At 40.5% G+C, this 22,026-nt stretch overlaps 1 protein-coding gene and 1 long non-coding RNA gene across 8 annotated transcripts in view; one reads left to right on the top strand and one right to left on the bottom strand.

Moving 5' to 3' along the window:
• The window catches only part of CPM (carboxypeptidase M), an 84,860-nt gene extending 63,465 nt beyond the window's left edge, over positions 1-21,395 (top strand). For all 5 annotated transcript variants that reach the window (XM_045062057.1, XM_045062056.1, XM_023257219.2 and 2 more), the window contains exons 4-9: positions 1,036-1,208; positions 3,050-3,234; positions 3,933-4,103; positions 7,500-7,652; positions 17,380-17,528; positions 19,495-21,395. In XM_045062057.1, coding sequence (XP_044917992.1) covers positions 1,036-1,208; positions 3,050-3,234; positions 3,933-4,103; positions 7,500-7,652; positions 17,380-17,528; positions 19,495-19,737 — 1,074 coding nt within the window. In that variant the 3' untranslated portion in view covers positions 19,738-21,395. The remainder of the gene's footprint in view (positions 1-1,035; positions 1,209-3,049; positions 3,235-3,932; positions 4,104-7,499; positions 7,653-17,379; positions 17,529-19,494) is intronic.
• Positions 200-19,900, bottom strand: LOC102899090. 3 transcript variants are annotated; one of them, XR_006600857.1, is made up of 8 exons: positions 19,770-19,900; positions 19,063-19,294; positions 18,131-18,257; positions 17,586-17,669; positions 9,925-10,057; positions 5,613-8,656; positions 2,544-3,433; positions 200-710 (listed from the first exon to the last, which is right to left on the bottom strand). It is a non-coding gene; the product is annotated as an uncharacterized LOC102899090 (long non-coding RNA). The 3 variants fall into 3 exon arrangements; XR_890553.3 differs by lacking the exon at positions 200-710 and having other exon boundaries at positions 2,261-3,433; XR_002743939.2 differs by lacking the exons at positions 200-710; positions 2,544-3,433 and having other exon boundaries at positions 7,650-8,656; positions 9,925-10,053.
• Positions 21,396-22,026: the final 631 nt, after the last annotated feature.

Here is a 22,026-nt window from a genome sequence, read left to right as displayed (position 1 = left end):
TCCTACAGAGAAAGACAGTTACCATATGTTTTCACTCTTACGTGGATCCTGAGAAACTTAACAGAAGACCATGGGGGAGGGGAAGGGGGGGAAGTTACAGAGAGGGAAGGAGGCAAACCATAAAAGACTCTTAAGTACTGAGAACAAACTGAGGGTTGATGGGGGGTGGGGGAGAGGGGAAAGTGGGTGGTGGGTATTGAGAAGGGCACCTGTTGGGATGAGCACTGGGTGTTGTATGGAAACCAATTTGACAATAAATTTCATATTAAAAAAAAACATATCTAGCAACATGATAATGACACAGAGGTTTTCATTTTTCATGTAAGTGAAGAGTGAGCCAGTTGAAAGAAAGTATAAACTAAGCAGTAGTGTAGATAATGTGCAGATAGGGCAAAACATTGTGAGGATGATGTGCAGACGACTGAAGTTTCAGAAATGTGAGAACGTGGCAATCAGACGTACACAGATATGGCAAAAATTGCACAAAGGTGCAATAGGGGAATATTAAAATCGAAACCTATGTAAATTGTGCTGATTCCAAACTTGGATTTTCCCCTATTAAAATCTGCATACATCTAATGCAGTGGTTCTCAGTCCGTCATCCACCGAGACACGCATGGCGGCCTCCGGCCACAGCGGGCATTCTCACGGAGACACACGCTCCCTTGCCCTCTCTGAGCCACCTCTGCTCCACCACTCCAGAAGGTATTCTGGAAGGCAAACAAATTGGAAACATAATAAGAATTGCTTATTCTACGTAATTCATTTTTTAAAAAGCAAATTATTTATAGGTGGGTACTTTTTTAAAAAAATTAACTTTTTTTTTTTTTTTTAATTTTTGCTAACAATTTTCGGCACACCAGTGACTGATTGCTGCTTGCCAGAGTATCCGTATGTTTGAGAAACAGTGATCTCACAACTGGTTTGGGTTTCAAATACCAAACTTATCTAGTAGAAGCCCTTGATGGGGAATTTGCGCTTTGGAGTCTGTTTTTCTTTCTGACCTAGTAATGTCCCATTTTCTCTAAAACACAGACTGTTGGGCGGGAGCTGCTGCTCCATTTAATTGAACATCTTGTAACCAATGATGGAAAAGATGTTGAAATCACAAATTTAATCAACAGTACCCGGATACACTTGATGCCTTCAATGAACCCAGATGGATTTGAAGCTGTCGTAAAGCCTGACTGTTTCTACAGTAACGGAAGGTAAGGATGGGCTAGTCTATTTAAAACAAAACAACCATGGGGCACCTGGATGGCTTAGTTGGTTAAGTGTCCGACTCTAGATTTCGGCTTAGGTCATGATCTCGTGGTTCATGGCTTTGAGCCCCTCATCAGGCTCCAGGCTGGCAATGTGGAGCCTGTTGGGATCCTCTCTCCCTCTCTCTGCCCCTCCCTAGTTCGCTTGCGTGTGCGCGCTCTCTCTCTCTCTCTCTCAGTAGATAAACAAACTTTAAAAATAAAAAATAAAACAACAAGGCCCTCATCAGATAGTAGCCCAAGGCCTTGTTAGTGAACCAGCTCATAGCATGTGTCATGTCATTGCCATGTTGAAAACTCTTCAGGCTGCCGCAGCTTTGAGAATGAAAAGTGACGTCCTGAAGAGGGCTGCTTTACTCCTGTGGCCACCCTACTGCTCACCCCGCTCCAGCTGCTCAGAGTCCCCTCCGTCCCCAGGAATGAGCTGGCTCTTTCTCGCCTCAGGCAGTGGGCACACCTCATTTCCCACTCCTTACCCCTCACACTGCTAATCAATGTTTCCTCAAAGACTCCCTCCCTAACCTATCCTATATTAGGTCCTCGGTTCATATCACTTGCCACTTTACCTTCATAGCACAAATTTTAAGGTCTGATTTCTTTTTTTCATTTTTTTAAAAGTTTATTTTTGAGAGAGAGAGAGAGAGAATGCAAACGGGGAGGGACAGAGAGAGAGAGGGAGAGACAGAATCCGAGGCAGGCTCCAGGCTCCGAGCTGTTAGCACAGAGCCAAATGCTGGGCTCGAACCCACATACCATGAGATCATGACCTGAGCCAACGTTCGTCGCCCAACGGACCGAGCCACCCAAGTACCCCTAATGTCTATTTCTCTTTGAATGTCTGTCTCCTCACAAATCTAGAAGCTACCCGGGGGCAGGAATCCTGTCGCCTGTGTTCCTCACTGTTAAATCCCCAGGGCCTAGCTAGGCCTTCAGTAATTACCAGTTGGTTTATTAAGCCAGTACAAGAACTAACCAAAAAAGAAGAGGGAGTCTTGTAGTAGTTCTCATCTAAATAGTTTATTTTGTCGAACTCTGTCTCAGGAAGTTTGGAATTTCTCAGATGTCTAGTATATATTTATATTTGTGCAAACATTTGTTTGCTTTTACCAAAAATAAAATCTCACCACTTGATTGCACTCAACTTAAGGGTTTTCTAGCATATTTAAACATGGCCGGTCCACTTTCCAGAAATATATTTGTGTAAAGTAGTATGTTCCTGTTATCAATTGCTATGTAACGAAACCCTCCCCAAATTTAGCAACTTAAACCTTTTTTATTTACCCTCAATTGTAGAAGTTAGGAATTTGGACAAGATAGAGCAAGGCTGGCCAATCTCTGCACCACGTGTCTGGAGCTTCAGCTGGGTGTGGCTGAGACAGCTGGACTGGGACATGTGTGGAGTCTCAATTCTGGCTGTCACCTGGGTTTCTCATTTCTCCACGCGGACTCTTCACATGGCTAGTATCGGAGTCTCAGGGTTCCCAAAGGGAGCGTGCCCAGAGCGAAACCCTAAAACACACACACTTATCAAACCTCTGTTCACATCACAATAGCTACCATCCCACTGGTGAGAGCAAGTCACACGGGAGGGGACCGGAGGTTATGTGAACGCCAGGTGTGGTTCATTGGGGGCCACCAAGACAACCATCCCCAGCCCTGTAGTCGCATTTTGAAAAACAGCTGGTGCCCAGACAAAAGGTTTGCATGTTGCATGAGTCTACTTCCTCACATACCTAAAATATTCATCAATATTTAAAATAAAAACTAAAATATTCTTTCTTTTAAAGGGAAAATAGTAACTACTATGACCTGAATAGAAACTTCCCAGATGCTTTTGAACTTAATAATGTATCGAGGCAGCCTGAAACTGCAGCTGTCATGGAGTGGCTGAAAACAGAGACGTTCGTCCTCTCTGCAAACCTCCACGGCGGCGCCCTGGTGGCGAGTTACCCGTTTGACAATGGTGTTCCAGGTAGGCAGACACGGCCCCAGCTCTGGCTTTCTGAGCCCAGAGTGGAGTTACTGCTCTGCGTCTGGAGGAGACGGATCTTCCTCGGCTTGCCTTCTCTGCCAGGGTAAAAGGGCCTCCGCGTCTCCCCTCTGGGCCGTCCTGCCCTCAGTTGATAAATCGTAGGTGGGCGGTGTGGCTGAGCTGGTCCCCGACAGGATTACTTGAGATTCATCAAAAAATAATAAAATTGGGTTAAAATACCCTACAAGAGGCAACATGACTGAAAGAACGTAAAACGAGAACTTGCCTTTCTTTGCTAATCATGAGCGATAATTGCCGACTGCTTTTAAAACTCTGTGGGATAAGGTATGTACCAGGGACTTAAAATAGTACAGTGGCTTTATTTACCCCCCATGGTACATAAGGAAAGTTTCCTGCCCTCCAGAAATTAGCAAGAGGGACTAAGAGGGTACTTATGAGCTGATGGAGGAGGCCTTCGAATATGGCTGTGGTGTATTTTGTGTGATGCCACTTTGCGTATATTCCTTAAAGACTAGGAGAACAGAAGGGAGCAGAGCGTTCATGGCAGGGGGTGGGCTTCCCTCTAGTAAAGTAGAGCCTTCCTGTGTGACCGGACGGCACGTTTGCTGACGGGGCGCTGCGTGTTTCCGCGTCCTCCAACACGAACTGAAAGGCATCGGTTTGTTTTTCACACACAGCAACTGGGACGTTATACTCCCGTAGCGTAACCCCTGATGACGATGTGTTTCAATACCTTGCACATACCTATGCTTCAAGAAATCCCACCATGAAGAAAGGAGATCAGTGTAAAACTAAGATGAACTTTCCTAATGGAATTACAAATGGCTACTCTTGGTATCCACTCAAAGGTGAGTTTCTCCTCTAGCTTTCTCCTTATTGACTTCCTCCCCACGTGCCAGCTGGTTTTTGTGGACCCCAGCAGCTGTCAAAGTTTGTTAGGTGGTGCGGTCCCTCCAGTTGCGTCTCTGTCAGCTAATGTCACAAAAGCAGTGGGGGGTGACTGAGCGATGTTCAGATACTTGTTCAGCATTTACCTACTCTGAGCCAGAAACTGTGCCAAGAAAGATGGACAGAACACAGACCCTACCCTCAAGTTTAACAGGAAGAGCCACGTGCAAATGAATAATTGTTGTGGCAGCGTATTAGAATAAAAAGGAGAGATTTAGAAAAGGTACAGCGTACCCCAGAGGTATACTGTAAAGCCAGGGTGCAGGAGGGAGTAGAGAAGACCTTGGAGAAATGTGATGCTTCTGCGGCATCTAACAAGGACAGCGGCTGATCCAGCTCATTATGGCCACGCGCCAGTGGGATCCAGCTATTGCCAGATCTTCCGGTTTGTAAAATAAGCTGAACTTGTACGTGAAATATCTTGATCTTTTTTTTTTTCAATATATGAAATTTATTGTCAAATTGGTTTCCATACAACACCCAGTGCTCATCCCAAAAGGTGCCCTCCTCAATACCCATCACCCCCCCCCCACCCCATCAACCCTCAGGTTGTTCTCAGTTTTTAAGAGTCTCTTACGCTTTGGCTCTCTCCCACTCTAACCTCTTTTTTTCTTTTTTTCCCTTCCCCTCCCCCATGGGTTTCTGTTAAGTTTCTCAGGATCCACATAAGAGTGAAACCATATGGTATCTGTCTTTCTCTGTATGGCTGATTTCACTTAGCATCACACTCTCCAGTTCCATCCACGTTGCTGCAAAGGGCCATATTTCATTCTTTCTCATTGCCACGTAGTACTCCATTGTGTATATAAACCACAATTTCTTTATTCATCAGTTGATGGATATTTAGGGTCTTTCCATAATTTGGCTATCGTTGAGAGTGCTGCTATAAACATTGGGGTACAAGTGCCCCTATGCATCAACACTCCTGCATCCCTTGGGTAAATTCCTAACAGTGCTATTGCTGGGTCATAGGGTAGGTCTATTTTTAACTTTCTGAGGAACCTCCACACTGTTTTCCAGAGTGGCTACACCAATTTGTATTCCCACCAACAGTGCAAGAGGGTTCCCGTTTCTCCAGAAATATCTTGATCTTAGAGCCATTTTGCACGCTAAACAAAAGTGCTTTTCCAGCCGGGTATGGGGGCAGTGAGGGCATGCTTCCACTTTTCTGTCCTTGGAACAGGAGGGCCAGGTGAGAGAGGGGAGGAGATTGCCTTGTGGGGGTCACAGGAGGGGGGGATAATTCTTGTCAAAAGGAAGAATGGGAGAAGAAGCCGAGGGGTCTAAGAGAACTCACACGAGTCAGGGGCCTGAGAGAACAGAGGGACCTAGGGCGGAAGAGCCAGGGGAGACCTGACGCTGGAAGGGGGTCTCGTTGCTCAGCAGAGAGGGCCCCGTTTGAGACCTACCTCTAGCAGGCCGTAGGCCGTACTTGGGTGATAGGCCACTTTCCCGGTCGTCACTGGGGACACACAGACCGTCAGGTAGCCTTGCACAAGCCGGTACTTGTGTGTCTCTGCCAGCTTTCCAGGTGATGGGAATTAGCACAGACCACGACTGGAAGCTGCAGGGCCGGCGAGACAGCACCACACCCCCAGTCTCTGTTGGACGAGGCACAGCCCGCCCCGCCCCGCAAACCTAGTCTCTGCTCAGCACTCCCCCAGGGAGGACAGGGCTCCCTCCCGCCCCGCCCCGTGGCAGAGCGGTCCTGCACTAGCGCCCCGAGCGCCCCGCCCCACCATCTGTCACCTTCCAGACACATCCAGGTGTGCTTGCGGGAGGTTAGCTAGGAACCTGGTGTCGCCGTTGGGAATTGTTTCCGAGTGTCGCTGTGTGTCGGCTGTGTCTCCTGAGGGAAAACGCAGGCAGAGCCAGCTACGTTGAGGAGCTTAGAACACAGCATCCTGGCTCAGCCTGGAGGTTTTGTCCTCGGGGCCCGGCCTGCCTCATCCACAGGCACACACACTCTCCACACGTAAGCATCCTCACCCCTGCGTGCTCTGTACACCTGTTTTGCCATTTAAATTCTTTCTGTCCGAGAGCCGTCCAGCCAAGGGCTTCTGTTTTATTATTCTCGTCCTTTTTTCTGTTTTCTATTTCTTGGTGAAAATGATCTCAGAGAGAAATACAAAACTTAGAAGGTGAGTAAAGGATCCAGAAAGGACATAGAAATTCTTCCTGCTAGAATCTAGATCTACATAGATATTAATCTAGATAATATTTTGATGTATCTTGACTATTTTCTTAGTATGAGCTTTTTTTCTAATTCAGTACTTCCGAAATACCCTGATGGAATTGAGAATATGTATTTTATAGGCAGATATCAAGTACAACAAGTTGAAATCTGGCCGAAAGTCCTTCCTTCAAAGTTACCATATTTCAAAATCCAAGATGCCACTGGTTGGAAAATACACCGTACCACCAAGGAAGAAAAAACAAATGTTTCTGGCCAAACTCATGCCACAATGATGGTTTTTAGCCATCAAACTTAAGACACATCCAATTCAGAGATTTTAAAATATGAAAATCTTGCATCTTAGAAGATAGGAAATATGATTATACCCTTTTGAAAACTGGGTTTTCAGAGGAAAGAACCAGAAACTGAGCACAGGTGACGGCAGCCCCGGACGCAAGGGGGCCTGGGTCCCTTCTCTCCCGAGAGTTAGCACAGCAGCCTTTCTTTCATCCCCTGAAGCAGTTTGGTGTCATTAAGAGCACAGGGTCCGCAAGACAGCCTGTGCTCTGGGCTCGGCCTTCACTGGCACGTTACTTACTGTATGTGATTGTTTCCCCATCTGTAAAATACGGGCGACAAACTCTTCAAACGGTGCCCGGTAATAGTGAACACTCACTAAATGTCAGCCACTATTATTCCGCCGAATGAGTATACTTAGCTTACATGTGTATTTATGAATGGTTTGCAAAAACATTTTTTAGAAGTATCACTCTCAGTTTAAAATGATTTTCACAGAAGAAATGTACATTGATGAATCCTTTTTGTAATGTATGATCGGGGGGGAAAAAAAAGGCTGACCCTTCCCCTGCCCCTCAGTTGATTTTGATGCACAGTTGAACCTTAGCTCTGATCCAGTTACCCATATGGGAACATTTAGGATTGCCTGTTCATGCCTGGGTAATAAAATGGCAGGCCGTGACTTTATATGCTAATATGTCAAATTCATCTTTTCCTGTTTAAATGTACTTTCTTTGCAACGGATTCATTTGTCCCCAAGGTACAGGATACTTGACTCTGTTCCAATTTTAGACCTTAAAAAATTAAATATGCTTGTGTTTAGGTGGAATGCAAGATTACAACTACATCTGGGCCCAGTGTTTTGAAATTACATTGGAGCTGTCGTGCTGTAAATATCCTCATGAGGAGAAGCTTCCATTCTTCTGGAATAAAAACAAAGCCTCATTGATTGAATATATAAAACAGGTGCACCTAGGTTTGTAAGATTTTTCTTATTAATTCCTCTTAACACAAAACATGGCATCTGGCAAAATGTTTGGGTTGAGAAAATGCAAGTCCCTGTTTGTTTTCTCGGTACAGCCTCATTTTTAGTACCAGAACTAATGATGAAGAATTTTCTCTGTATGAATATCTGCAGCATGTGAGAGTTACAGTGCTTGTCAGTTCATATAAGAGAGAGCATGAGGTATGCTACTCAGTGTAGGGGTATGAAATCCACAGTACTTCACATTTTACATGTTGAAGCCCTACAAATCTGGCAAGAGATCCAGGAAAACAGGTTATGACTCTGTTACATCATCACCTGTTTAGAAAATGCCAAGTTTGCTTGCCACTTGTCACACAATATCATAGATCCAGAGAACCCTGAACATGCCATTTTGCATTTTTTCTAGTCCTGGGCTGGTGACCTGGCACCATTAGCTTCAAACCCCTCACAGCCTGCAACTCTGCCAAATGATCTGGTCCTGGGAACCTTCCCAGTCTAGTCTGGTTTTTGACAGCTATCTAGCCTTTGTCATAGACGGACAGGCTAAATGTGGCAAGAGTGTTTGTTCTCGAACATGTACGGCAGACTCGCTGGAGGGTTTGTTAAAACATATCCCCAGAGTTTGATTTAGCGTGCCTTGACTGGTTAATCTTTCCCAAGGAGATGCTGCTGCTGGTTCAGGGACCTTCCTTTAAAAGCCATCATACTGCTTGTGATGGTGATGGATTCAGGGAGTTCAAATGTATTTAACCAGGCTGTGTCTCTTTGGACAGAGTGTGGAAGGCTCTTCTGCATTGCCAGAGTTTAGTTTTCTCCATTCATATGGCTTGGGGGAAGAAACGTATCAGAAATTGGCACAATAGTTATGCTACCCCATCAAGCCCAAGTAGAAGGTGTGTGCTTGTGTTGAAGAGGTTTGCCTCATAGGCCTGCTATATAGCTGCACAATTCCTGGAATTTTCTGCGTGCTTCACGCCAAAGCTTTCCACCTGCTAAAGAGACAGAGGCAGTTGAGGAAGGGAAGAGTCAGAAGCACAGGGGGCACAGGGCTGAGTGCAAGGACAATTAAGGGCTTCTCTGGGTTCCATATCCCTAAAATGGATGCCCCTCCCTCCTTTCATACCTCTATCCCCAACCTCTAGCACCCTCCCCCCACTGCCCCCCACCCAAAAACACAAGCGCACAAAGATTAGTGGTGAATTCACAGGGCTGTGTCAGATGTCTCAGCCAGTTCATGAAGTAGGCTGATTCTCTGGGATGAGATGTTAAAAAAGTCATTATTAGCATTTATTTAGATTATTGGGTCCTTCTCCTTTTTCACATCATCAAGCTTTGTTTTGGGTCTTCTCCTGATTACTATTCTGGTATTTCACCACTAGATTTTCCTCACGAGGCACATTTAGCCTTTCTACTGTATTTCTACCTTTAATGTGTTCCTCTGCCTCTTGTAAAATTTCTCCTCCATCAACATCAATGCGTGACTGCAAGCTGGACAAGGAATATGCTCCACATAACTGCACTATTTTTGGAATTTCAGTCTAGCAGTAAAGGTTATTTGCTAAGCACTGAATTAAGGTGGGCTCTGAAATATCATGGTGACCTAATAATGCCAACGAAGGAGCTTTATAAACTGTCACTTAACATGCAAATTATAGCATGTTAAGTAATTCTTAATTTGGAGGGCTTACAAGTCCATTTACACTAGGTTTTATAAAGAGTATTTATCTGCCTGTCCCTATAATCAGGTATGCACGATCTACTTAAAAGTATATATAAAGCACATCAACCCTGCCCCCTTGTGGTTTAATTTTCTTTTTCTAATTTAATAATGAAAACCGATTTCAAAATATTGACAGTGTGGTTACTGTTACTGGATAGAAAAGTTCTCTCAATTTTGGTATGTAGTAGGAAGCCAAAGAATATCTTTGCTTAGGGATGATGGGAGCAAACACCTTCTTAGGGGTATTACTGTGGTGTAAAGAAAGTACTGGTATTTGTCAAGCTGTGTTTGCATTCACTGGCTTAGCTTCACCACTTGCTTAAGATGCCTCTGAGACTTTGACCCATCTGGAAGTCTCCGACCTACCTTGTCTGGGAAGGAAAGGCCTCCTGCACCAATAGAAGGGGCTGGAAGGTGGTACATATCACCTCCGTTTTACAGGTGATGAAACAGAGTCCTAGGAGCTGGGATTTACACTGAGACTTGACTGGGTTCTTTCTGTCACACAAAGCTGTGATGACGGGACATATCTGTACTTACCTAATGTGTCAAAGGACTTCCTAAGAAGGGCAGGATGGAAGTATCTCTTCAAGGAATAATGGCACTGATACCCAACGAATAAATGCATAATCAGGCTACTAACTTACGACTGATGTTTGTGGTTGGGTACTACCTAAAGATCAAAAGGATAAATACCAAGTAAGAGAAATAAATATAAATGAAACTTTTAGAAGAGGTAAAAGAACAAATTACATGAAAATTGAGGTAACATAGCTGATGTCTTCTGAAAATACTAGAAGGAAATACAACATTTAGTAATTCCTTCTCTGGGGGGAAAAATGAAGAGTCAAGAATTAGGAAAGAAAGTAAAAGGCAACTTGGGTCAACCAGAAGTCTGTTTAATGTTTGAGACAAAGATGTTTCATTTTAAACTTTTCTGAAGGAAACTAGTATGTGCCTCATATTTTTCTGCTCTAGTAAATAATTACAAAGTAGATAGTTTGGGGATAGTTCAGGGTCATTTTATCATTGTGGAGTCTTACGTCATTAAGATGATTTGTCATTAAGTGAGCAAACTAGAAGGTGAAAAGTAACATTTAAAATGAGAAGAGTCCCTTTTTCAAAATACATAAACTTAAAAAAAGAGAGGGTGGGGGAGACAATCCCAAGCAGGCTCCGCACAGCAGTGCTGAGCCTGATGCGGGGCTCCATCTCATGAACTGTGAGATCATGACCTGAGCCGAAACCAGGAGTTGGATGCCCAACCAACTGAGCCACCAAGGCACCTCTAAAATGAGAAGAGTCTTTAAATATAAATGGCCTTTTGTCAACTGTACTCCTGAAATTTCGAGGGGTGGGGTGTGGTCCTGGATTCAGTGGGGGCTCTGGGGATTAGTGTGGATTTACAGCCATGCTGTACCACTTAGCTGTACGAGCTTAAGGTTAGTTAATAATCCAAAGCCTTAGTTTCCTCATCTGTAAAGCTGTGATAATATTGATGTGAGGATTCAAAGAGAATATGCACATTAAGCACTTTGCCATAGAGCCTGAAACATACTAACTGGTGGCTAAATGTTCACTCCTGTTGTTAGTAATAAGACACCTTCAATCAGTTCCATGATTCCAAGCAATCTTGTGATTATAATTGTTTCACATGTAGTTTGACCAGGAGACAAAACTCTTAAGTCCCTTGCATAGGTAAATATCTAAGTACACTGGCCTTTTTAAAAAGATTTTTTTAAGTAATCTCTACACCCAACATGGGGCTCAAACTCATAATCCCAAGATCAAGAGTCACATGTTCCACTGATTGAGCCAGCCAGGCACCTCCCCACCCCCTTTTGTTAATACACTGGCATTTTTTAGTTGAGGATTTAATGGAATCCACTGAGGGCAATGTCATAGTAGTTTGGTGACTGAGTAGACAACTTGGAAAGGAAAGGAATGGACTTAGATTGTCATCTGTGTTCTCTCATTTTGATAATCTGTGTTATTAATGGAATATTTGACAACAGATTTAGCCTATAAATACAATTGGTAGCTTGACTGTATTTTAAGTTACATCCAAAAAAAAGTTTTCCTAGTTTTGGTTCAAGATGGCAATGTAGGAGGATCCTGAACTCCTCTCCTCCCACAGACACACCAAATCTACAGCTACATATGGGGCAATTTCCTCTGAAAGAAACCCAAAAACTACCTGAGCCATTCCTACACATTGGGTGAGGGAGAATAAAACTATATTGCAACGAGTGGGAGAGGTTGAGACACGATCTTGCCATACACCCCCGTCCCTGGTGCAGGCACACATCAGGAAGGAACTTACACCTCCAAGCTTCTCCCTGAGCCGTAAAGGGTTTGAACCCCATATTTGGCACCCTATTGTTAAGAGCTACACCAAAGAGACAATCCCTCAAAACACCTCGCTTTGACAGCCATGGGACTTGCATCCACAAGACCCTCAAGGCTATATCGAACTTCAAGGATTCACACAGATTCAGTTGGCTACCTGCCAGGGCCTCGTGCAGAGCCCACCAATTGAAAGATGCCCAGTTTTGGGTTTTTTTTTTTGTTTTGTTTTGTTTTTTTTTTGTGAAAGAGGCCTATTTGCTGCTCTTAAAGCTTTGGCCTGAAGGGCAGACACCTAGATTTAACACACATCTAGGGGTCTACTGAAATATTCTCCAAAGATGGAGGCCAGCAGACACCATGTGTGCACTCTCTCTCCCTCCAGGTCACCAGTGTCTCCCAAAAAGGAGTTTATGCAAGCGTCTGGTACCTCTTGGTAGCTCTGGTAGCCAGTGGGGTTCGTGTTCATGGGTTCAACAGGACACTGGCAAACAAATAGTTCTTAACTGGCTACCACCCCAGGGCTCAGTGTAAAGGGAGCAGGGAGACACATCCAGTCCCCAGTCTTTCCCCTGAAAGGTTTTTTGGATACTTTAAGAGCCTCTGCCTGAAGGTCTGGCTTCTAATCAGCCTCAATCTAGGTACTGACAGGTCTTGGCACAACTTCAACTACTGGGATCTACTAAGAATAAAGTAGGCTGCTTAGACAAACACAAAGGTTTGAGAAACAAACAAGAGCTAGGGCAGAGTTGAATTATAAGGTTCATCCACAAAAGACCACTCTTCCAAGACTGGAAGAGGTGGCTGGGTGGCTCCGTCAGGTGAGCATCTGACTCTTAATTTTGGCTCAGATCATGATCCCAGGGTCATAGGATTGAGTCCCATGTCAGCTCTGTGCTGGGCATGCAGCCTGCTTAAGATTCTCTCTCTCTTCCACCACCCCTCCGCCCTGCCCCCCTCACTGGTAAAAAATATTTAACAAAATTCCGAATAATCTAATGTTGTAAAGGTAGTGGGTTTATCACTTATAAAACTATTGTAAGCATTAAAAAACAAAGCAAATATATAGCTACAATAATTTGTTTATCCCAAGGTAAAAAGATGTAAAATGTGGGCTGGAGGGAGTAAACATGCAAAGGTTTAGAATGCTATCAAGTTATTATCAACTTAAAGTAGACTGTATTATGTAAGTCTCAAGGTAACCACAAAGCAAAAACCTATAGATACATAAAAGATGAAGGAATCTAAGCATACACTAGAAATCCAACAAATTACAAAGGAAGAGAATAAGAACAAAGGAATTATAAAACAGCCAGAAAACAATTACCAAAATGGCAATAAGTACATACCTATCAATAATGACTATAATGTAAATGAACTAAATTCTCCTATCAAAAGACATAGAGTGGCTGGATGGAGGAAAAAGAAAAAAAACAAAAACAAAACAAAAACCACAAGACCCATCTGTATGTTGCCTTCACAAGACTCACTTCAAGACAAAAGGACACAGACTGAAAGTGAAGGGATGGAAAAATTTTCCATGGAAATGGAAACCAAAAGAAAGCTGGGATAGCTATACTTATATTAACAAAAATAAAAACCAGACTTTAAGATAAAGACTGTGATCAGAGACAAAGTCATTACATAATTCTAAAGAGCCAATCCAATAAGAAGACCTAATATAGGAGTACTTAACTATATAAAGCAAATATTAGCAGACCTAAAGGGGAAAATAGACAGCAATATAATAACAGTAATGGGATTTAATATTCCATTTTCACCAATGGATAGATCAGACAGAAAATTACTAAGAAGACACTGACCTTAAACGACACGTTAGACCAGCTGTACTTAATAAACACAGAGCATTTCATCCAACAGCAGCAGAATATACATTTTCTTCAAGTGAACATGGAACATTCTCCAGGATAAATTTTATGTCATGCCACAAAATGAGTCTTAATAAGTTTACAAAGCTGAAATCATATTGACCATCTTTTCCAACAATGGTGGTATAAAACTAGAAATCAATTACTAGAAGAAAATTGGAAAATTCACAAATATTCAGATGTGAATCAACATGCTGCTGAACAATCAGTGGCTCAAAAGAGAAAAATCAAAACCTTGAAACGAATGAAATAAAAACACAACATAGCAAAACTTACGGGATGCAGCAAAAGCTATTCTAAGAAGTTCATAGGGATAAATGCCAACACTAAGAAACTGAGATCTCACAGAATTGTTGAATTATTATATTTTACACCTGAAACTAATATAACACTGTATGTTTACTGGAATCAAAATTGTAAAAAATCTAAAATAACCTAACTTTACACCTCAACTTAGTTTGTTCTCAACTTAGGGGAAAAGAACAAACTAAGCCCAAAGTTATTAGAAGGAAGGAACAAAGATCAGAGAAGAAATAAATGAAATAAAAACTAAAAAGACAATAAAAAGATCAACAAAACTAAGAGCTGTTTTTTTTGAAAAGATAAACCTTTAGCTAGACTCACCAAGAAAAAGAGAGCAAGAACTCAGAAATGAAAGGGATGTTGCAACTGATACCACAAAAATGCAAAGGATCATAAAAGACTAAACAATTGTACATCAAAAAATTAGACAACCTAGATGATCGTTAAATCCATAGAAACATACACCTACCAAGACTGAATCATGAAAAGAAATAGAAAATCTGAACAGACCTTTAACTACTAACTAATAAAAAATATGCCAGTAATCTCCTAATTTAAACAAAAGCTCAAGACCAGATAGCTTCACTGGTGAATTCTACCAAACATTTAAAGAAGAGTTAATACCAGTCCTCTTCAAACTCTTCCAAAAAACAGAAGAGGAGATAACTCTCAAATTCATTTTACAAGGCCAGCATTACCCCAATAGCAAAACCAACAACACTACAAGAAAATTACAAGCCTATATACTTGATGAACACAGATGCAAAAATCCTCAACAAAGTATTAGCAGACCAACTTCAACAATACATTCAAAGGACCTTGATCAAGTGATTTATTCCAGGAATGCAAAGGTGGCTCAGCATCCACAAATCAATCAACATGATATACCACATTAACAAAATGAGAGATAAAAATAATATCCCAATAGATGAAGAAAAAAAAATTAACAAAATTTAACATCCGTTTAGAAAAACTAACAACAAAGCGGGTATAGAGGGGAATGTACCTCAACATAATAGAAGCCGTATATGAAAGGCCTACAGCTAACCTCATAATCAACAGAAGTTTTTCTTCTAAGATCAGGAACAAGACAAGGACACCTACCCTCACCACTTTTTTTCAACATAGTACTGGAAGTCCAGAGCAGTTTGGTAAGAAAAATAAAAAGCATGCAAAACAGAAAGGAAGAGGTAAAACCCTCACTTATTTGCAAGTCACAATACTATATATAGAAAACACTAAGGACTCTATCAAAAAACTGTTACAACTAATAAATTCAGTAAAGTTGAAGGATACAAAATCAATATACAAAAATCTGTTGTATTTCTCTAGACTAATAGCAAACTATCAGAAGGAGATATTAAGAAAACAATCCCATTTAAAACTGCATTATTGACAAGAGTAAAACACCTAGGAATAAATTTCACCATGGAAGTGAGAAAGACTTGTACACAGAAAAATATAAACCTTTGATAAAAGAAATTAAAAGCACAAATAAATGAAGATAATCCATTAATTAGAAAAATGAATATTGTTAAATAGTCCATACAACTCCAATCTACACAGTGTGATACCTATCAAAATTCCAACAATGTTTTTCACAGAGAACAAACAACCCTAAAATTTGTATGCATCCACAAAAGACCCTGAATAGCCATCTGAAAAAGAAGAACAAAGCTTCCTGATTTCAAACTATACTTCAAAGCTATAGTAAACAAAACAGTAGGATATTGGCATAAAAACAAACACATACATCAATTGAACAGAATAGAGAGCCCAGAAATAAGTTTAGGCATATATGGTCAATTCATTTATGTCAAAGGAGCCAAGAGTATACATGGGAAAGGACAGTCTCTTCAATAAATGGTGCTGAGCAAACTGGACCACTGTCTTATCATACACAAAAATTAAAATGGATTAAAAACTTGAATATGCAACTTGAAATCATAAAGCCCCTAGAAGAAAACATAGGTGGTAAGCTCCTTGACATCAGTCTTGGCAATTATTTTTTTGGATTTGATACCAAAAAGCAAAGGCAACAAAAGAAAAAATAAGACAGGTGGGACTATATCAAGCTAAAAAGCTCTGCACAGCAAAGAAAATCATCAATAAAATGAAAAGGCAACCTATCGAATGGGAGAAAATATTTCCAAATCATATATCTGGTAAGGGGTTAATAGCCAAAATATATAAGGAACTCCTATGACACAACAGCAAAAAACAAACATACAAAACAAAACACAACAAAAAAACCCAAACAATCCAACTTAAAAATTAAGCTGAAGATCTGAAGAGGTATTTTTCCAAAGACGACGAGCAGGTACATGAAAAGGTGCTCAAGATTGCTAATCATCAGGGAAACGCAAATCAAAACCACCATGAGACACCAACTCACACCTGTCAGAATGGCTAAAAATAAAACACAAGAAACACGTATTGACAAGGATGTGAAAAGAGAACCCTTGTGCACTGTTGCTGGGAATGTAAACTGGTGCAGTCACTGTGGAGAACACTATGTAGGTTCCTCACATTAATAAAGAGCTACACAGTATGATCCAGCAGTTCTACTTCTGAGTACTTATCCTAAGATAATCAAACACTAACTTGAGAAGATATCTGCACCCCCACATTCACTGCAGCATTATTTGCAATAGCCAAGACATGGAAGCAACCTCAGGGTCTAATGATGATCACATAAAGAAAATGTATATGCACATCACTTTTTCTTCATACAAAAAAAAAAAAAAAATCCAGCCATCTGCAACAACATGGATGGACCTTGTGGGCATTGTGCTAAGTGAAAGGTCAGACAGAGAAAGACAAATACCATATGATCACCTTTATGTAGAATTTAAAAAAAAAAAAAAAAAAAAAAAAACAGAGGCACCTGGCTGGCTCAATGGAGTGTGCAACTCTTGATCTCAGGGTTGAGTTTAAGCCCCATATATGGTGTAGAGATTGCTTAAAAATAAAATCTTAAAAAACACAACAAACAAAAAATTCCTACTGATTTGTAGAGAACAGATTGGTAGTTGCCAGAAGCACGGGGCGGCTAAAATGGGTGAAGCTGGTGAGAAAGTATAACTTCCAGTTATAAATCCTGGGGATTTAATGTTTAGCACAATGAATACAGTTAATAATACTGTATTGTATATTTGAAATTTGCTGAGAGTAAATCTTAAAAGCTCTCATCACAAGAAAAAATTTTGAATTATGTTAACTAGATATATTATGGTGATCATTTCACAAATCATTATGTTATACATCTGAATCTAATATGTTTTATGACAATTAGATCTCAATTTTTTGAAACAGTTTACCTTCCCTTAAATACTTTATTGTTATTATAAAAACAACTTAATAAATATTGGGCATATTTTTCTTAAGTAACTACAAGAATTTATTTCATATGTCATAAAACACAGTATTAACATTTAATGCTCTTTTTGTCTTGCAGGTGTAAAGGGTCAAGTTTTTGATCAGAATGGAAATCCATTACCCAATGTAATTGTAGAAGTCCAAAACAGAAAACATATCTGCCCTTATAGAACGAACAAATTTGGAGAGTATTATCTCCTTCTCTTGCCTGGGTCCTACATAATAAATGTAAGTATACAGCCCTAGTTATTGTTATTAAAACACTTTAGAACTTGCAATACTTACCCAGAAGGAATCTGAAATAAGTCTGGAAAGTCCCAGAAGTAGATACATCAGGACAGAAGGAAAGGACAACATCAGACATGGCATCTGGCAGGGAGTGGGAGAGGGTGAGAGTGATAGGAACAAACCAAAAAAATCATGTTTTTCCCCAACTGGCAATGTTTTTAATAGAAGCCAAGTTCTATTTCTTTTGATCCCTTTTATGATAAAAGACAGAATGACCCTTATTAATAACAATAATTAAACAATGTAGCCAAAGTACTTCCAAGCTTCATGGAATACCATTTTAACACCCATTTCATGAAACATAATTTCTGCTATTAAGTGGATTGGGGCACAAATTCCTTAGAATTCATTATAAATAAAATTTGATCCACAGACCGACCTATTTTGCAGCCCTTTCATAAGCGAATGATGGTGAGTTCCAATCAATGCAAGTAAAGTTCCATGTTTAATTCTATTAAGATGTTTGAGTCATTTCTTCCTAGGAGGAGGCTTGGACTAGTTTGAGCGCAAATGGGTTTTTGTGAATGAATTAAATGAAGTACCTGATTTAGTTGACCAGGTTGTGCCCGTTCCTCTTTGATTTGACTTTCTCTAAGAAACTCAAGATTCTTCTGCTTTGCTTAGTGAGTCTGATGCCAGCTATGGTAGTCATTCTGTACAGAGTGACTCCTGGGGAAAAAAGTCATCTATTCTGTAGTAAAAACTGGCCCTGTATTTTATAAAGGTGAAATAATGAAAGGCATGTTTTTCAATTTATACAACTGCAGGATTCAGAGCTTCTCTGTTCCGTAGGTTATCCCCACAGTGCCCAGCAGTGGGGGCTCATCAACTGCTAATCCTCTTGTTAAGAATCTCTCCTAGAACCAGGAAGACATCAATTCACTGTGAATCTTTGCCTTGAAAGGCCCCTTATATTCCTGTTATACTGACATTTCCATTCTATGATAAGGGGAGGGGGCTCCTTGTAATGAAGCTAAATTATTTTTATGTAATCCCAAAAATAAGTCACACACTTACAAAGTTATGAATTGTTCATTTCCAGTTAGACTAATGTAGTACCTATTGGCTTTAGCTACTAGTTCTGGGATAAGAGTGGAAGGCAAGACTTTGGAAGCTGAAATGAATGACTGAAATATATATTAGTGCCCAATAAATGATTTTCCCCATTCTTTTCCTTCTCTACCATATATAGTAAAAGTATTTCTTAGTGGACATGGTCTGTAGTTAGGTTAGCATTTGTCTTATTTTTTCTGATATCTTCTACCAAAAAAATAAATCTAGCTTAAGACTCAAACTCATGGAAAAAACTGGGTAAAATCAAAGCTTTTTGAGGAAGCAATAAACTTGTACACTTAGATCAGCTGCAAGGAAAATGAAATAAATTAAAAAAAGAATTCCACTTACGAATAATATCGATACCCAATCAGGATATTAAGTACAGACTTGGGACAAAGGGAAACTGTCAACTCTTTACCTTTGCTCTCCATGGCAATGATGGGGATACAGTCTGTGGCTTTCTTCTCCTGGCTTACATCTCCAAATAAAGGACCTGTCTTTATTTCACTTCATAATTCTTGGGGCAACAGCATTAGCAACGGTGGTCCATATCAATAGGCATTGGACAATTCATTCAGTGAGCAGGACTGAAGCGGTTACCAGCTGGGGAGGCCTGGCAGATGGTTACATGTGTTTCATAGAGGGCACACCTGTAGTGGTAGACATCAGTGTTTTTAGTGCTGGCCCCACAAAACATCTGAAATCAGATAATTCTTTTTTTTTTTTTTCTAAGATAATATATTTTTAGTTTTATTTAACATTTTTATTTTTTTATAATTTTTTTTTTTTTTTTAATTTACATCCAAAGTAGTTAGCATATAGAAAATAATTGTTTCTTGTTTCCTCTCAGGTTACAGTCCCAGGGCATGATCCATACCTCACAAAGGTGGTTATTCCAGAAAAATCCCAGAACTTCAGTGCTCTTAAAAAGGATATTTTACTTCCATTCAGAGGGCAACTGGATTCTATCCCAGTATCAAATCCTTCATGTTCTAAGATTCCTCTATATAGTGATTTGCCAAGCCACTCAGAGGCAACAAAGCCTGGTCTGTTCTTATTTTTAGTGACTGTCTTTCACGTATTTGTCAAATAAAGCAAAATATGGAACACACTCCCCATCATCACCTGGAATCAGGGATTACTCATGCCAGGTTACTGCAACTCTCAACTCCCTCTGTGGGACCTTGACTGAATAAACTCCATGGTCCTTCCCTAAGAAGACAAATGGTTGTTTCCAAATCACAGCAAGCTATGTGTGGTGATAACAAAAGCAATGATTTAGTCTTGATGAATGGAAGATACCTACCTTTCAAGTACTATCCACTTATGCTCAGTCTTGAAGTCTTAGAAATTTGTAAGAAAAACTTGAGAATCAAGAAAGAAGTTCCTGCAAGAAAAAAATGGAGCTAATTTTGTATACGGAGAGCCAGATGAATATAAGCAATGAAGATGAACATTCATTGATTACTTACTATATACAAAACCCTGTGGTGAATGCTAGATGTGAAGATATATAGTAATTACTAGTGCCAAATATAATTAATTCTCAGCACGTGGAGAAATGATAGCACTGGAAATATTTCATTTCTCAGATGTTCTGAGGAGAGAAAATAGGCAACAATGTCTCAGTGGCCCACAAAAACATGGGCCTGATGGGATGACAAGGTTGTGTCTACAGAGCCCCAAAATAACAAGGTCAATTAAGTGTCCCTGCCTTCCTGCGCTCAGATGCCACATCAGTTATGCTGATGACCCCCAAATGTGTAAGTCCAGCCTCTTGCCAGAGCTTCAAACTCCAGTCCAACTTCCCACTGTACATATCTACCTGGATATGACCCACAGGTACCTCAAATTCATGTAGAAATCACACACATTTTTCTCTCTAGAGCTGCTCTTCCTCCTGTATTTGTCTCAGTGACTGGTACCACCAAACTAGAAACCTGAGTGTTATCCTTGACAGTTTCTTCTCCTCCTTCATCCCATATATTCAGTCAGTCACTAAAGATTGATGTTAATTACAAATGTTGATTGATCTTCCCTCTCTCCATGGCTCGTAACGTTGTCAAGTTTAGGCCACCATAGCTCACTGGCACCACAGTGACAGTTTTGCTAGTCTCTTGTGCCCAGCCTTCTCCTCCTTAAGTCCATCTTCTACATGGCACTGAGGAAGAGGATCTACTCAAAACAAAAACCATCAGTCAACTGCTTGTAGTTCCTATACACTTAATGTGCTGTTTGTGTACTATATCTGGAATACCATTCTGACCCACCACGACATTTTCTTTCCCACTCCTTTAAAATTCAGTTCAGGTATCAACTCCTCTAGGAAGCCTCTGCTGACCATCATTCCATTCCATTCCACCCCAGCAACCCCTTCCCAGTCAATCTGGAGACCTTTCCTCTTTGCTTCTCTAATGTGTTACCTCTATTATTGAATTTACAACTGTATTATGATCTTGTACTTTCATGTATGATTTTCCCTAATAGAATGTGAGCTCTGAGGCCAGAGTGTATTTAATTTGTTTGGGAAAATTCATTTTTATATCCTCAGAGCCCAGTACATAGCAGAAAATGAATGAGTGAAGAGTTCCACAAACCTGCTACTCCCAGTCTCTCTCAGAAACTGTTGGGCTTTGAGTCATTTTGTCAAATGAGGTCCAATGCTTTGGCAATCTCCAGCTCAGTAGTAACACTGACAGAAGAGTGTTTTCAAATACATGTCAACAAATAAATTCAAGTATGGTGTTTTTACTACGCTTCGCATTTATCCTAAGGTTCATAGTAAACATGTTACCTGTTAACACAAGCTACCTTTTTTAAATTAGAAAACAAATTTTTTACCATTAGTACTCATTTTGAAGCAACTGTTGTCTACTATCATGAGAGTTAACCCATCTTAAAATATTATATATAAGAATTAAGGGTTGGGGGGGACATCACAAAATAGCAACTCCGTGAGCAGGTTTCTAAGTGCTGTGTATTGCTCATGGACTGTGAGTTGCCTTCGTCTTTCAATTGGAAGTTCTATAGGATCTGAAAATGAAACTACACTGGTTGGGTTTGGTATATGGTGAATGCATGAGAACCACAAGTGAATGGGAGACACATGGGCACATAGGAGCTATTCTTGTGCCAAGCTTATTCACATGTACACAATCATACTTGTTAATCGAAACAGAATTTGTAGTCTTTTTATCACAAAATCTGGGAATAACTTGAATATCTGGGTCATTTTTATTTAAACAGTAATTTATTATATACTTGAAAGTATGTATTGCAGAAAATGATTTTGGATTTCTACAAAGCACATAAAATTCGATTTACCATCAAGCCTTATTTTTCAAGCAGACCTTTGGAGTCATAGCTTTTCCAAGATACCAAT

Source organism: Felis catus, chromosome B4, assembly GCF_018350175.1.
Source record: "Felis catus isolate Fca126 chromosome B4, F.catus_Fca126_mat1.0, whole genome shotgun sequence".
Taxonomy (NCBI): domain Eukaryota; kingdom Metazoa; phylum Chordata; class Mammalia; order Carnivora; family Felidae; genus Felis; species Felis catus.
The sequence above is the reverse complement of the archived record's forward strand: the minus strand, read 5'-3'. Positions and strand labels throughout refer to the sequence as shown.